The following is a 16,837-nucleotide window of genomic DNA, read 5'->3' as shown; positions in this document are numbered from 1 at the left end:
CCTGCTGCTGAACCAGACAGAGCCACCTACCACACCCAGCAGTTCTGTGCATTTGCAGTAAGAGCAGGTTAGTCTGTATTGACTTTCTCATTTCTTTTTTAATTGCTAATACATTGGTGGCTCTGTGCTTGTCTGAGCTATGCAGGCTAAAATTTGGAGAGAGAGTAGAGGAAGGGAAAGATGAGATATAAACCATTTTGCTACAGGATTGTTACTCAGCAGCCATGGCCAGGACATGACCCTTGTCCCCTGGGCTTTGTCTCCCATACTTCCAGCTTTCAGCTGGCACTTTATAGCACAGGTCTTTTACAGCAGAAACCACACATCCTCATATGTTTGAAAATGCCAGTACACAGAGATGTCCCGCCCCCTAACCCCCCTGTAAAATGCTAGTAATCTCTTTGTTGCTGTAGGAGTCTCATGGGCTTTCTGTTCCTCAGGTCCATGCCTTCATAGCAGATAGAAGCAGCGCAGGGCAATGCTTTCCTGTGCTTTGCAGTGCTGGACTTAGCCTGGGTAGTGCTGGAGTTGATGAGGTTTTGCAGTGACTTCCAGAGGACCCTTTTGCTCACAAGGCCATGTGAAGGATCGAGCCATGAAAGCCCACTGTGACCCCCCCAAATCTTGGGACAGTTGTGGAGAGTGGGGTATGTCACTCCATTGCACCACCTCACCATAGCATCCCACTCATCACATGATCCCAGCAGGTGAATTGAGAGGTCTAGGCATAAGGTAGCAGTTGGCTAAAATTTTACTGAAATAGAGGTGTACAGATCCAAAGACTAACCACTATGCTTTGCAAGGAGCAACTTGTCTCCTGTATCAGATGGCAGCCTCCACTATAAGAACATGCACAAAGCAGCAATCAGAAAGTTCAAATATGGTTACTCAGTGATTTGAATTCATAGAGAACCTGCCTAAGTATGGTTATTGTTTTGAAAGAGGGTGGGGATATTGTTTTGAAAAGGGCAGAGAAAAACAGAAGATAATAAAACCTAGCTCGTATGAACCTGAACCAGTATTGCAGCATGGGCCTCAGAATCACATGCACAAAATCTACCTTAGTGGCAGAGGAAAGAGTGTTTATGGTGATGAGAAGATATTGTTTTATTTGCTTCCTCCTGCTTGCAGAAACAGGGCTTTGTAAGTAAACAGGATACATCCCTGATATCACCCACTTGCTGGAACAGTGCTTGGGACGCTCTGTTTCTGATTCATTCACATGGAATGGAGTAAAACCAGCAACATTTGTGATTATCAAGCAGAGGAATATCAGTTAGTTCAGTGGTAACCTCCAAAGTAACAGTAATAATGATATCAAGAAAGGGTAAATTCTTTTCTCTTTGTCCTCTTCTGACAGAGAGCAGAGCTGGAATTTGGAGAATTTTAAAAGCTGTTTCTATTTCCTAGTACACTGTGACTTTAGGTACTGTAAGAACAGTGTCCCTACTGGAACCATGCCATTATGAGGGTATGTGGTCAGTTTGGAATATTTTTGTAAGCGGATACAATGATTTGATGAATTTTCAGTGTTTAAATTGGCTCAAATTCTTCATAAAGATTTGCCAGAAAAGTAGGAGAGAAAGAGGTAGCTGGTGCACTTTTGGCTTTATATCAACATCTGGTATCTTAACCAATATCAATACTGTCTGCTGAGAAGGGTGAAAGCTCTCAGTAGTGAAGGACATATCTGGGATAACCTCTGAATGCTGACTCCAAAGTGGAGTGGTCTGGAAAGGTGAGGAGATTAACACAGCAGTTTCTGGTTTTGCCAAAGTCCAGATATATTTACTGATAGAAGGAAAAGAGCAGCAATACATTAGAGTTCCATGTAGTACCTGCATGCGTATGTCTGACTGTGTACAAGTACCAATCAGCTTAACCTCTTTGCAGCATCTATCTGGCTTCCAAAAAGATTTTGGGAACATGCAAAATCTGTTACAGGTGGCCTGGGCAGAAGGCAGTAGTTTCAGGGTATGTGCAGGTGAATGTGGGGAAGCCACTGCTTAGGAAAGACGGCAAACAGGACATCTACACCTAGACTGCACATCTCAAAAATGGAACAGCTTCTCCAGCTGCTCGTTGCCAGAAAAGTACAAGCATAGCAGTGTAGCATTTGCACTGCACATCCTAGCAGCAGCCAGAATTCAAAAGGAGGAGTTCTGATAAAAGTTTAAACTGATGATGAGCATTTTATAGCATATTTAGTTGTGCTTACCACAGTTTAGCTCCAAGGCCAAAAACAGTTCCCACAGATGTCTCTGCTAAAAATTCAAGCCCCACTCTCTTCCAGTGGGATGTTTGTACTCCATTGCAAAAGCTCAAATAAGAGCCAGTAAGCAAAGCCATCTGATGTTCCTGATGACTCCAAGTTTGCTTGTGCTGTTTCTCGGTGCTTTGGACACTTCAAGCTGGATTGAGAGACACAATAGGCCTGGGAACATGGAAAGATTCAGTTCCCAGGAAGTATTTATGTGGAAACCCCATCTCCTATCTAGCATCCAGCCACAGGAGTCCCAGAGCCTTTGTGTTTTCTGGTCCATTATCATGGCAGAACAGGTGTCCTTAGTGTAGACACCAAAACAAAACAGAAGAAGATAAGTATGCAAAGTTTTTTCAGGTCTTTGCTTCTAAATTAGAAAGCAGCAAGAGTGTCTTTCTCAATTTGATTTTAAAAGCTTTCTTTACAGATAGAGCTGAAAACAGTCAGTAAGCAGCTCTGTATCACGTTGGACGACTACTGAGCAAGAGGAGGCAGAAAAGCAGCAGTGAGAAAAGACAGTGTAGTGGGAGGCCCTGATGTGTACCAGTGTACAAATTCAACATTTGAGCACGTATGCAATTACAGTTCCATATTTATCTTATGATGATTGGACTGATCCAAGCAGCTGATTTATGTAACTTTTATACCACTATAGTGACAGCATATCTTACCTCCAAGTCTGAAGCTGAACCATGAAACCGACATGGACCTAGTATGTGCAGTTGGGTGCCCAACCTTGGTAATGACAAGTCCAAGAAAAGTGAAGCAGTAAACACTTCCTCAAATGGATGAAGCCTGGTAGGGATAGCACTGAAACAAGTCAAACCACTATGCTAGTGGGCTTTCAGTAGCCTACAAAGGGGTGAAAGTTTTCAAGGAGAGTAGTTGACTACGTGGCTCCAAGCTTAACAGTTTTACCACTCATGAGCTCTGCTCTAGGATGTCACTAGTCAATCCAGTATCCAAACTTGTCCTGCTCTGCTCCAGACACTGAACCCTTTTACAGTGGCAGGGAGAGGAACCACACAAGGCCACACAAGCATCAATTCCCTATTTCAGGGGATTTTATTACTGCCAGGCACAAATTTTATCATATTACGATTTCATGATGTGAAAATTCCTGATTTTTTTCTGTTCTCACTGTGGCTTATGCAATGGCCTAATTAGCTACGAGATCTGGGTCTCTAATCCCTTGCCTGGCTCTGACCTTGGAAGACCTTGGGTAAATAAATTTTCATTTCTCAGCTTGCATTTACCCATCAGGAAAATACTAATGTTGAATTTTTGTTCCTCACGGCTTTATAGGAAGTCTCACGTGTGGATGATTCTGCTGCATAGGACGGAAAGAATGAGAAACCCGATTATGGCAGGCTCTTCCCTTAGAGACAGAAGGATCCATCCACACCAGTGTCCTGGTTTGAGACCGAACAAAACCAATTTTCTTTTAAGCAATTTTATTTTTCAGCTTGAGTCTCTCTGAAATTAATGGCATATTTTTCCGACAGTGTCTGATTCCAGAGTGATGAGGCCTGATGTTTATAATTAATACCAAGGAATGGTATGTAGAGGGGGTCCTGCTTATACTTACTGCTAAAAAAACCTAGGTCAGCTAACTTCGTTCTGTGCCACATTGGAGGGTCAGAGGTGGGAACACATAGAGAGGTCACACCTGTGGGGATAAGCGGACAGGACAAATGACCCAAAACTGACACATGGGGAATTCCATCCTGTCTGCCCCATGATCAGTATAAAAACTGAGGGATCAAAGGGCCAGCTCGCTTTCTTCAATGGCCAGCATCTGAGGAGCACTCTGTCTGTCTGCCTTTGATCCTGATCCAAGCATTCCTGAATCCAGTTCTGGAATGCAGTTCCCGTCACCTAGTCCAGTCTAGGACTTTCCCAGTGCCTGCAAGTGACATGATTGTCATCCTGGGAGCTCGATACTTGTTTTGTATGCATTTTATATATATATTATTTTGCTATTAATATTTTTTTCTTTTTACCATTAATATTACATTAAAGCTGGTTTAGTTTTTTTTCCAACCCATAAGTCTCTCTCCCTTATTCTCTTTTCCTTCCCTTCTGGGAAGAAAGAGGGGCTAATAGAGAGCATCTGTCATTCACTTAGTGGCCAGCCCAGACTAAACCTTGACAACCAGAATTTTATCAACCTCACTAAAACATTTCTTTCTCATTCTGTCTGTGGAATAACAGTATATGGGTTTGAGAAACAATATTGTTGAAAACAAAGACAGTATAGGTTATGAGTTATCGAGTTCATGCTATGAAAAGAATATTTTTTACTGGTGGCCCTGACCTTGTAAAGGACCTTCAAATTCTGTTATGCACGTCTTTCCACACTCGGCCAGAGTTACCACATGCTCATCTCTGGGAGCCTGGATGTCTCATGTTTGCAGTATTTGCTGTATTTGCAGAGGAGATAACCAGCAAAATTCCAACTTAAGGATACACAGGTGTGTTTTACATACTATTGCACAAGCAGGTATATTCTAATGTGATTCCAGAAGTACCAAGGCTTTTCTCTATACTGTCTCATTGGGTAAAGATACTGGCCTTAAGGCAAGAAGACAGTATATAATAAGAGGATTACAGTTTTAATTTTGGACTTGAGCCTATGAAGATGGAGAAGAGGCTGCAGAATTCTGCTTGGCTGCAATAGGCATCAGGGGTGTGCTTCAGAAAAGTTGTATTCTAGGGTGCTCACCAGCATGTGCTGGACCATGTGCACTCAAGGGATATCCATGTGAGTAACACTTAATAGAGGCAGGAAAGGTTATTAAATCATTTTGGAACTGAAGCATGGAGAGATGAGACAATTGGCCCAAGGTCTTCCATGACCAAAGACTGAGTCTTTCAGGTCCCAGAGAAATGCCCGGGTTGCACTCTGTATTTATCAGATGCATGTGGAGAAGCTCCTGTGAGAAGCCACTCTGCCAGAAACAGGATAAAACCGAGCACAAGCCAACACAGCATCGTAGTGCTCAGACGCAGTTACGTACACAGGGAACCACAGCCTCGCACAGAGACAAGATATTGCTAGACAGCCGAGTTAGCAGCTTGCAAGCCAGCTTGCTCTTCTAAGGACTGAAAGGTAGCATCAGCCAAGAACACCTGATAGTCTGTATTTTGCATCTGGGTGAGACGATTGCCATTTGCATTTAAAAATGCTGGTGTTAAAGTAATAAGACACACAACCCACTGCCCCACTCAGTGCACTGTTGCTATGAAATGCTGGCAAGATAGGCACAGCTTCACCTCCAGAACTGTCTTGGAGATACCGCTTTCGTAGCTTGGTAGTGAGTTTTATGACTCTTGCAGATTCTCTTCAGTTTCTTGTTATCTGTGACACGCTTCCTGCAAACTCCTTGCACGATCACTGACTCATTGCCTGCTTTCAGAAGCAGTGAAGCCACTGGCTCCCACCAGTCAAAATGACTCTCAGTTTCTCCTACAGCTTATCCATCAAACAGGTATTGCTTGCTTCCAGTGAAAATGCCCACAACCCACTGCACTTTTAGACAGACTGGTTACCCTCTCAGTAGGCACTGCAATCATGAAACTGCATGTGGCGAAGGGAAAAATGGAAGTGAAGCAGGTGGCCAGAATACAGGGGACAAAAGCATGCACAAGCATGTAAGGGGGAGAAGCAGAGGCTGTATAACCCGATTGGCATGGGAGGGAGGTGGTGCCAGGAATGAGGCTGGCATTTCCTCCTTTAAATGTTTACTGTTCACTCCTGCCTTTCACTACAGCTCGATGCTTAGGCTGCTCTGGCATGGGCCCTCAGGGCTTTCAAAAGACTAATGAGAACATGAACGTATAAGAATTGCAGGGCTGGGGTGGACATATGGGGTCTGTGGAGAAGATGGCAGTGTTGCACTGGCAGAGGTAAAAGACGGAGGGCTGCTATGAGCAGGGTAGGAGATGAAAACTTATGAGGAAAATGAAGGCAGGTGGGAGCAGCATGGACAGTGAAGGCGAAGGAGATCGTGCTATTCAGGATGAAGTCTGGGGAAAGGCCAGGAAGGCATAGTAAGAAAGGCAGTACAGAATCAAGATGCTTGATTTATGTACCATGTACATCTGAAACAGGAAACAACACAGCCACGCCACAGGTTTTTCACTCAAGACTGCTTTTGTGACAGGGCAGGAAGCAATCCATGGCGGGATGAAAAGTTCTCATGGTGTGTAAGGACTGAGACACTTGTCTGGAGCGCGATGACATACAGCACGTGGGGCCTCCTCCTCCTCCTCACCGAGCTGGAGCCTGACTGGAGGACACTTCTGGAAGGAGCACTCCTTAGGCTTGACAAAGGGGGAAGGGGGAAAAATAAAAAGGAAATCAGCCCTGTGCCTGCTCCGGAGCTCGCAGCGAGCCGTTCCCCAAAGCTGGCAGAACGACTAACGCTACCCGTGATTGAAAAATCGGCTCGAGGCATGCGCTCTGCTCTCGGCCACGCTCCCCACCCCCACTCCTTTTACATAAAAAGCTGATTAACGCGTGTCCCCCAGGTCAGACCGGTCCTGGCAGCTGGCCTACCGCCGGCCCCCGTTACCTTGGCTCGCTTCCTCCCTCGGAGCCCGCCCCTCCGCCTTTCGCCGCCGCCGGGCCTCCCCTGCCCGGCAGCCCGCGCGGGACGGCCGCCGCCCCGGCGGGGTGTTTCCTCTTCCTCCCGAAGCGCGGCCGGGGCGGGAGGAGGAGGAGGAAGGGGCCGGGAGCGCTCCAGCGCGGCGGGCAGCCGCGCCGCCGCCGTCGCTGCGGCAGCGGGCGGAGCGGGAGGCGGCGCCAACAGCCGGCGGGGCCCAGAGTCACCGTGTCACGGCGCCCGGGAAGCCGCTGCCGCCGGATCCGCCCCCCGCAGGGCGAGCGAGGGAGGAGGAGGAGGGAGACCGGCAGCTCGCCGCCTCTTGTATTTCTGCCCCCTTCCCGGCCCTGCCCTCGGCCCCTCTCCTCGCACCGGGGCTCCGTGCGTGCGGCGGCGGCGGCGGGGGGCCAGGCCGCAGCGGCGCCCGAGCAGCCCGCGGGAGCCCCGAGACGGGCCTGGGCCTCCGCCTCTGGACTAGGATGTCCCGACATGAAGGTGAGCGGCGCGGGTAGCCAGGCCGCGGCGGTGGGGGCGCGTCCCGGGGCCCGGCCCGGCGTTAGGGCCTGGCGCGGCGCCCTCTCGGGCGGATCATCATGGCGCCGCCGCCGCCGGGAGGGGGGCCCGCGGAGCCGGCGGCGGAAGGAGGCCTGGGCGGCGGAGGGCGGCGGCCGGGCCCCGCTCTGCAGTGTCATGGGAGAGGAGGCGGCCGCGGCCGTTACGGCCCGTCTCCCCGCGCGGCCTGCGGCGGGCCCGGCCACCTCCCCCGCCGCCCTTCTGGGCCCGGAGCCGGGGCCTGCCGCCGCCCGGGGCCGGGAGCGGGCCGGCGGCGGGCGCGGGCAGGGAGGCGGCCAGGGGCTGTTTCGCCTCTCTTGCCCCGCTCCTCCGCCTGAAGGACGGGCGGAGGGAGGTGGGGCCCGGCCGGGCGTGCGGGAGGGCCCGGCCCCCGGCGAGCCCGGCCGGGTGGGCGGCGGCGCGGGGCGGCCTGCCGACGTGTCGGCCGCCGCGGCGGGTCAGGCCGGGCACGGCGCCCCGGGGGGGGTGGTTGGGCTGGGGGCCGCGCTGGGAGGGCGGCCTGGCGTCCCGAGGGAGTGGGCTGGGAGCAGGGCCACGCGTGGTGCTGGGGGTCGCGGCCGGCGAGAGGAACCGGGCCCCTGTGCGGGGCCTGGGGGAAGAGGTGTGCGGGCAGCCTGCGTGGCCCTGCCGAGGGGCGGGTTGTGTGCTGGTAGCCCCGGGAGCTGCCTCTTTTCTCTCTGTTTTGTCTTGTGGTAGAGGAAACTAGTGCTGATGTGTGGCATGTTTAGAGGTGTTAAGAGAGGGCATCAGAGAAACGTGTTTTGTGCGTGTGCTCTGGTCCGGCTGTGTTTACCGCTGGGGGTGAGTTGAGTGGATAGTTCAGAATTAGTCAAAAGGTGCAGGATGGAGAGAGAACTGGGAGCTAAGAAGAAAGGAGTGTGAAAACAGGAGAGAAAGTTGCTTGATTTCTTTGCCTTTTCTTACCAGTGAGTAAGGTGCTTGGACTAGTATTAAAATAGTATGGACTAAATTAAAATGGACTAGTAAAACTGTGAGTTGTCACCTGAAAGGCTAACTTTCTGCCATGTTAGGAATTTAATTCAACACCTGTCTCCATTTTCTCTGTCTCTGTTTTATCTAATCTTAAAATGTTTTGACACACATGTTACAGGAAAATTCAGTATTTGTGGCTAATATCACTGGCTTCTAATTGGAAGCTTGGTGCTGGACAGTGGTATGTATGATGCATTTGTCTGCCGTCACAATATTTTGCAGACTTCTTGTTTATGCAGGTATGTGTGCTTCTGTATCAAAGAACTGTTTTCCCTGAATCTGCTAGCTTTTTTTTTAAGTTAAAATTTAGTAAGGGTACCAAATTCTGTCTCTCTGCACCCCACCCCCTGCCCTTTTAAAATAGGTATTTTCTCAAGAGGGTGGAGATACTGGATTTCTTTATGATTATAGATGCAATTTCTAACAACAGTGAATTAAATGAGTATTGATCACAAATTTGTTGTTAGTGACGTTGTGGGATTATGCAGTCTGCAGTCTCTGCTGTGATGCATGTATCAGTGATACTCTCTTTAAATTACAGTAGTAGAATACAAGTTTTTCTAGCTTGAACAGGTAAAATTACAGAAGTGATATCGTGTGTTGTTCTTTGCTGTTTTTCAGTGGTAAGTGCATGGACTGTTACAAAAGGTGGTAATGTTTGCTAAAAAAACCATTTCAGTCCTGGGGCAGCATTTTTGTTTAGACAGAGGAAATTTGAAGGTAAATGTCCTTGTAAATATGTTTTTGTGACTGTTAGCAAAACCAAGTGTAATATTCTCTTTCCAAAGCAGATTCAGTATTTGTTCCTTTTAGACATTCCCCATAAGGAAAAAATGGAAATAATTGTCTGTCTTTCCTGATAAGAGTGTGAGTTTCAGTAATTTTGTATTGTGGATGTAGACTCCTCAGGTGTGTGTCTGCACACATGTGCTTGAGTGGAACCATGAGAACACTGGGAGATTAAAAACGGGATCTGTTGTTGTATCCTTGTGATATATTTTTGTTAAAAATATATTCTGTCTCTTAATTTCTCAGTGATTATCTTGCTTCATACTTGAGATGTTTTGGTTTAGTGAACTTTAGTTATAGGGTTAGAATCACTCATATTAATATGGGAGGCATGCTTTTCCAACTTCATAGAAAAGAGGTTTGAAGACTTAATTTTGTTAGAAACCTGAAAATCCTTAGAAATGAAATATTCCAAAAAAGTAATTCTTGTTTCAGATCTGCCATGGTGTCATTCACAGCAGACAGTTTTTGATCCAGTGTGACTAGTTTGGGAAGGGACTGTCTTGGAAGAATATGGTATAGGGAAAAACAATTTTTAATCATGTTTAATAAGTGATATCTTTCCTGTGTGTGTGTTTTGTTTAAAATGGTCCTTCCTCAAAGTTACAAGATTTATTGATTGCTCCTGACAGAATCTGGATGCTGTACCAGTTTTATGATGGGAAAGGATGTCTCTGAAAGGTTAAATGCTGGAGAAGTTGGAATTCCAAGGTCTTGGGACTTTAAATAGGCCATGAAGCACCTGATGGAGTTTTAAGCTTACTTTCTGTCAGGGTTTCTTGATTATTTTTTTTCCTTTGGTAATAATAATAATCCATAATATACATTGTAATAATGCATAAATACAATCTGTTCTTTAAAAAAAGAAAAGAGGTTTTGTTATCCTTCAGAAAAAGTCTGATCACAGCCTGCCTTTTCGCTGCACTCTCATTTCACAAAAGAGTCTGTCTCCCATTTCTCCGGAATTCAGGAAAATGGACACAACTAGAACTTGAATTATTGTTGCTCTTTCTTGAAATGTTCATTCAGTGTATAAGAGACTGGTAATACTGCCAAAAGTAGCTGTTAACATTTATCCACCTCTTGCTAGTCACTTCTAATTTTTCAAAACCATTTTTGTTCTGTGATTTGATGTTAAGAGATGAGCTATTCTCTGCCTTTGATTTTCTAGAGTGCAACATGAGGTTATCCCCTGGTCTTGGATTTCATGTTGTTCCCTTTATAGGAGGGACACACTCTGTTTCTCTGGGTTAGCCCCTCTCTTGAGGAGTATGTGGTGGTGTAGTATTCAGCAGCCTACAAGGAGCAGGTAGGTAATTTTTTTAAAATTCTAGAAAGTATAACAAAGTATTCTGCATATTACGGATTTTCTTTCTGTGGATGTGCATCTGGCAGTGATTCTCTTGTATAGCAGTTGATACCACCCAGGACAGCAGAAAAATAGAGAATCACGACTTCCGGGAATATCATTAGAAGACCATTTTTTTTTTTTTTTTGCAACTTCTTTCATGAAACTAGGTTGCTGAAGCATTATCAGTCATACAAGGGCCTTGCTTCAGGTTCCCTACACCTGCCAGCTCTAGAAGGCTCCCAGCACCACGCTGCCTGCACCACTTGGTTCTCGATCTCGCACACTCTGCTCTGTGGGGAGCTGCTCCCAGCCCCCGTTCCTTACTTTGTTTCGTATTTCCACTAAGGGATGTATTCTTTAATCTTCAAAGACCTTGCAGCAATGCAGGTGGTGGTTGGTTTTGACAGTACCCATTTGTCAGTGTTTCACATGAATCGGCAAAGTTTTTCAGTTAATCCTAGTCCCATGTGAAGTGAAGTTGTGAATGGATGGTGGTAACAAAGCTAGGAGGGGAGAGCAGTGACTGTCAGGACTGTGCAGAGTTCCCAAATGTTCTCTGCTGGTTTCAAGCTCCTTGTATTCGAGGGCTCTTCTTTTTTGTGTGTGTATGTATAAGTGTCTTGCATAGACATCTTTAAATCAAGTGCTTATTTGTAATAGAAGGATAAATAAGTACAGTTTAAAAAGAAATACACAGAACTTTGTCTTTTAAATTCTAGATATCCTAGAGTAACACTTGAATATGTACCAAGCACTTGAAAACAGCTCATGTAAGGGTAATGTTAGCTCCAGTCTTCTCGCTGTACAATGAACAGATCAGGAGTCTGGGCTGATGACATCTTCTGTATGATCACATAAATCACACATAAATAAAACTTTATCCATAAAAAAACTTTTTGAAAACATTAAAAGCAAGAGTAATTTCTACCCTTCATAATTATGCAGTAGCTGTGTCATACTTGAGCTGCAGAAGGGTACTACGAACTTCTGTCAAGACAAGTAGCACTCAGCAGTTGATGTGTAACTTCCACTGTTTCATGTTGTCAGTTATAGAACTGCCATTAAATGCCACACAAATCTATTTTTGCATGTAAAGCTCTGAATTCAGGCAACAAGACTACATAATTTTCCATACAAAGTACTCAAAATATTGTGTTGAAGTATTGAATTTAATACTGAAACATGGATCTGTGAGACCAGTTATAACTTGCTGCCTTCTGATGCATTTGAATATTTTGCTTGTGTTTTATCCAAACACAGAATTTTGCTATTCCACAATACAGAATAATCACAAGTTCTTTCCTATGTTGTTGCTAGTTAGATCTGGTTTTTAGAAAATAAATCCAGATTAAGTTGTACATGTAACAAAACAGTGAGGTTTTCTGGATTTGTGCTAATATTTGTCTCTGATAAAGCATTTTCTAACTGTATACGTCAAAGTATTTCATACTGCTGTTAGTCTTACTCTATGGTGGCATATTAATGCTCATAATTACAGGTTTAATGTAGTATCTGAGGACAAGTTAGTGCAATAATTTAACTAGCAAGAGCTATGTTTAGGACACAAAGTCAATGTTAAATGCAAACAGCTGCAAATGTGATTAGAAATATTGGAACACAGTAATTTGATTTATTATTAAACTGTTGCTTGTTTTCAATAAGAAACTGAATCATCATTTAATAGTAAAATGAGCTGGACGCATCAGGAATGTTTTAATTGGTGAGATACTTACTGGTTTTGAGGAAGCTAGGTTTTCATTTTACAAAAGCTTTCTGGCTCTGATGGTTTAGGAAACATACTGTCTGTGAACCAATATGCTGCTGTCCCTGCAGAGTCTGTGAACAAGGTCCTCCAAAAATATGCATAAAGAGACCATTTTTTCTCTTGCATTTGTGGTAAGTAATGCTGTAGATCAAATATTCCTTGGGAAACAGGAGAAAAAGATTAAATTTAAATGATCAATGTTGGAATGTTGATAGCCAGTATCTTAAGCAGGAAAAGTGGAACGGAACCGTGATACTTACAGTATTTTTGAGTGGGGGTGAAGAAAAAAGACAATGGTGAAGTAACTTCCAAATGTTTGTTTCAACTAGTGGTGACTAGATGGGATTCAGGGGAAGTTTAGAGAGCTATGCTGGTTGCTTGAGCAGTATTGGACAAATAAAATTTGTACACATTAAATAAAAAGAAGGCTTTTCAAATGCCTTATCATGTTTACATTACAGATAACATTTGGGGAAGAGTTGTGGGTGGTGTTGTTCATAGTTGCATCTTTGTTGTTACTTCAGTTACTGTTAAGAAATACAAAACAATTTTTTTTGTATTAAAAACAGTTTTTAAAAAAAAAGTGTTACTACATTCAAGAAGCTGCTGGACACAGCAGGAGATTTAAAGAACAGCACTCAGGAGTTGGGATGTGCCAGAATTTGTTTGCACAGACAGCACTACTAATTCAGCTTTCTTTGAATATATGCATTGCCTAATTACACAGCTGAATACTATCTCCTCCATACCACCCTTGCCTTTAGGGTGCACAGGAGGGTTTTGCATGTTAGACCACTGCTCTGTGTTTGGGAGTGTACAGCAAATGAACAGGTAGAGGCATTATAGAAAGAAAGGATGGTCGAGGTGTTTACAGTGGCATTTTGCTGTGGAAAGTTGGATTGACCCTCCTGTCCTCTGCTGCAGAGCTCATGTGAACTGCTAGGAACATCACTTTGGCAAGAATACACAGGTGCCTGTTAGTTGTTTGTTCCTGATATTATGAAGGTCTGATGGGAATTTTGGGATCTGAACATTCATGACCGCAACTGCAGTAACTGAGCGATAAGCTTTGAAAAAAACACTTTAGCTGTAGAAAATAAAAGATTCTGAAATATCCATCCTTTCGCATCTCATATTGGGCAACTGGATTCAGTGGACATGAAGTTTTAATCTTTACATGCCATGTTTTCCCTCTATTTCAAGAGAAGGCAAATACTGCTTAGAAGTGGTGTTAAAGTTAATTCATTGATATTTGTGCTGTAGAGAAATGCTTGCAGGAAAAGGCAGTGAGAAAATCCAGAGTCAATGCAAATTTTCGAAGTGTGTGATAAATAAAGGCTCAGACTGACCAGTGATGATAAAATGAATAGAGACTTTTCTGTTTATTGACTAAATGCCATATGCCCTGGTGCACTGAGAGGTGGTATTTTTCTAGAAAGGAATATAATTGTGTTAGATTGCATTTCCTATGGCTTCTGATCATGGGCTGATACTAGAATATGTATATTAATATGAGCAAAGCTGTGAGTTTTCATGGTTTTTGCTATTGGAATCACTTGGGCTAAATCCTCCATGTGCGACACATTCTTCCCTCTGCAGGATTTAGAATAGATATGAGTGTGTTTGGTAGCTTTAAGTTCTGAAAATGGACTCATGATGGAGAAGAGGTATACAAGCTTAACTATAGGCAGCAATGTCGCTCAGCCGTACAGAAGCAGCATTATAAGGCACTGTGAGCAGCTCAGGCACATTGAGTTCAGAGAACTCAAGGCATGCTACTAGTGAATCGGGGCACATGTGAATTGCTGTATGGATGGAAATTGGAAGAGTGTTTACCTCAGGCTGATACAGAGAGGGAGTCTGAAAGAAAGGCATAATCTGTGTAAAAGTCTGAAATAGCCCCTTCCAAATAGAAGAAGATATTTCATTTCTAGCAGAAGATATTTCACGAGTTCAAGAAACCAAAGCCAATGACAAAGGTGATTAAAACTGAAGTGCTTTTTCATACAGTTTGTAATGAGATTGTGGAGGACTTTTCGACAGAAGGTTCTTGAGGCTCCATGGTATCCAGATTAAACAATTAAAGTTTTGGATTTTATCTTTATACTTTATACTCCTGGTCTCTTAACTACTTCAGATTCGAATGTGACTGTCAGGTATCTCAAATCTTTTGTCTGTCTTGGTTCCTATCCCTTTCCCTGAAGCATCATCTGAACACCTGGTTTGAACTTACTCCTTTTGTAGCTACAGTCCTTATGGTTATCCACATTTTTATCTCTGCATAGCACTATTACAATTAATTTTGACACAATGAAGTAGTACCACTTTGAATTCAGTGTGGAGCCTAGAGACGTGCTTATTAGTTTAATTGTTTTAGAATATATGTGTAAGTCCAAGATTTCCGTTTAGGGCTATTTTAAAAGTTTTATTTGGCTTATTGACGTTTACGGAGTTGCTAAGTGAGGTCTGTACCAAATGAAAACTGTGGGACATCATCATAGAAGTGTCTTCAGCTTTAATATTATTTTTATCACTTGCATAATTGCTCTTTGTCCATAGGTGTCAGAATTGTATTTTAAAGGTGTGTGCAGGTGATGGCTTGATTTCTGCCATTGGAGTCATTGGTTCTAGTTTGGAATTCATTTTTAAGTATGGATAGGAATCACTGGAGCCTCTGACATATTTGGAAAATTTACTCTTTTTTTACCTTTGGTTTGTTCTGAGAATCCAGTTTGAGTGAGTGTTAGGGGGAGGATAAATTTGTTAGACATAATTTTTATCTTTTTTTAATGTTAAAATACTTTTTTTTTAGGCTTAGCCTATGATTTACCTTTGTACAAGAATTCTTCTTTTTATTGCCCATTTGTCACCCTGCAGTGAATTTCATGTGTGTGTATTTTTTTCTGTTGTGATTCCTACAAGCTCCAAATAAAGCAGGCTTTCTCTAAAAGTCACCCCATTTTCAGTTGGAGACAAGGGTAAAACTTTTATTACAATTAAGCAGACAACCTGTGCACAGGAGACCATAATGTTTTTCCCATTTGCATGTGGGTTATCTGGTGGAGATTTTATATCTTGCTAGAAGGCAGTCAGGAAAGTCTCCTGTAGGTAGGAATTAGCGGTCTTATACTCCATTGCAGTGAGTTTTATAGATGAAAGTCCATTCTTCCAAATTTTTGACTCATTGGTGCATTTCAGTGGCATATACTACTTGCAGCTATCACTTTATACAACTTCCCTACAGTATTTGAAATTTGTTTTTAATTTCAGTATTTGCATAGAGTTTCACATTTTTGTCAAAATACTATTGATCCTGTTCCATATTTGATTTGGATCATCCCACTGTCATCACTGACAAAATCCAGCTGAAGAAAGACATGATTTCTTTTTAAATCAGTTTTAAAAACAATATATTGCAAAAGTAAGATGAAGCAATAGACAAAGTTTTTAAAAAAATCATAACTCCATTTTTTTTTTTCTTACCTCAGGTCAGATTTGGTCTTCCCCCATCACTTCTGCCACTTCCTGGTGCCAGATTCTTTTTGGGAGGCAATGTTTCTTGTCTTGACTGACAAGAGGTGCTGTCTCTGGTAGGATAAATTATCTTCGTTTTCCTTCTTTTTGTCTTTGATCTCTTATCTTTCACCTTCTTATTTCCTTGTCATTGCTCTTCCTTCCCTTTGCTGTGCTCTCCCTCTCCTGCTTTCCTCTTTAGGGTGCTCCAGGGTGGGATTTTCAAAAACACCTGGTGAAGCTGTAGACCTATGTTGGATTCAAGTGCAATAGAAGTTTAATGCCTGCCTCTGTAAGCCTGTTTGAAAAGCAGAAGTCTAGTGTTCCTTTGTAGCACAACTAGCCCTCACTTATTTCAGAAAATAGCTATTGCTGGACATGTTTTTAGGCAGTGTTTTCTCTGACCTATTACAGAGATGGATTTATATTTTGTTTTTGTTAAATGAGACAAGATGGCTTTAGTAGTGAAAATGCTACTTCCTAGTCTGGGATGTGACTGAATTCTTTAATTATTTGTTGAGGGGGATTTATTGTTTACAAAACTCTTAGTAACAGTTGATTCCTAGTTAAGGTCTGACTTGTGTTAGCTTATTGATAAAGCTGACAGTATTCTTGGTTGAAGGCGATTACCATTGGCCAGCTCTCTTAGACTGTATTTACCCTAAAAAAATTGAAAGGAGGAGGTGAAGTCTTTCTGTATGAACAGTCAGTGTAGAAATTAGCATGAGTTAATGTGACAGATGGGATAAAGCAGTTTGAGAAAACCAATATTCATGTTAGGATAGGAATTTTAAACCAATTTCTAACAAATTCTGCACCTCCACAGACCAGCAGAGTTGCTTTCCAGGTGCTTGATAGTATGGCAGGAACCTCCTGGAAGCTTCTAGACATAAACACCTGGGTGTGTGCCTAGAACAACATTAGAATTACTCGGAGGCTGAATGGAGGCATCCTGGAGGTGCCTGGTTGGAGAGCAGTGCTGT

General features: G+C 43.6%; 1 protein-coding gene across 1 annotated transcript in view; it reads left to right on the top strand.

Moving 5' to 3' along the window:
- The first annotated feature begins 7,150 nt into the window (after positions 1-7,150).
- The window catches only part of LOC141477089 (E3 ubiquitin-protein ligase KCMF1), a 57,848-nt gene continuing 48,161 nt past the window's right edge, over positions 7,151-16,837 (top strand). The window contains exon 1 of the mRNA XM_074166144.1: positions 7,151-7,365. Within this exon, the coding sequence (XP_074022245.1) occupies positions 7,350-7,365 (16 nt within the window). The 5' untranslated portion in view covers positions 7,151-7,349. The remainder of the gene's footprint in view (positions 7,366-16,837) is intronic.

This window comes from Numenius arquata, chromosome Z (assembly GCF_964106895.1).
Source record: "Numenius arquata chromosome Z, bNumArq3.hap1.1, whole genome shotgun sequence".
Lineage (NCBI taxonomy): Eukaryota > Metazoa > Chordata > Aves > Charadriiformes > Scolopacidae > Numenius > Numenius arquata.
Note: the sequence above shows the minus strand (reverse complement) of the source record. Positions and strands in the feature narration are given on the sequence as shown.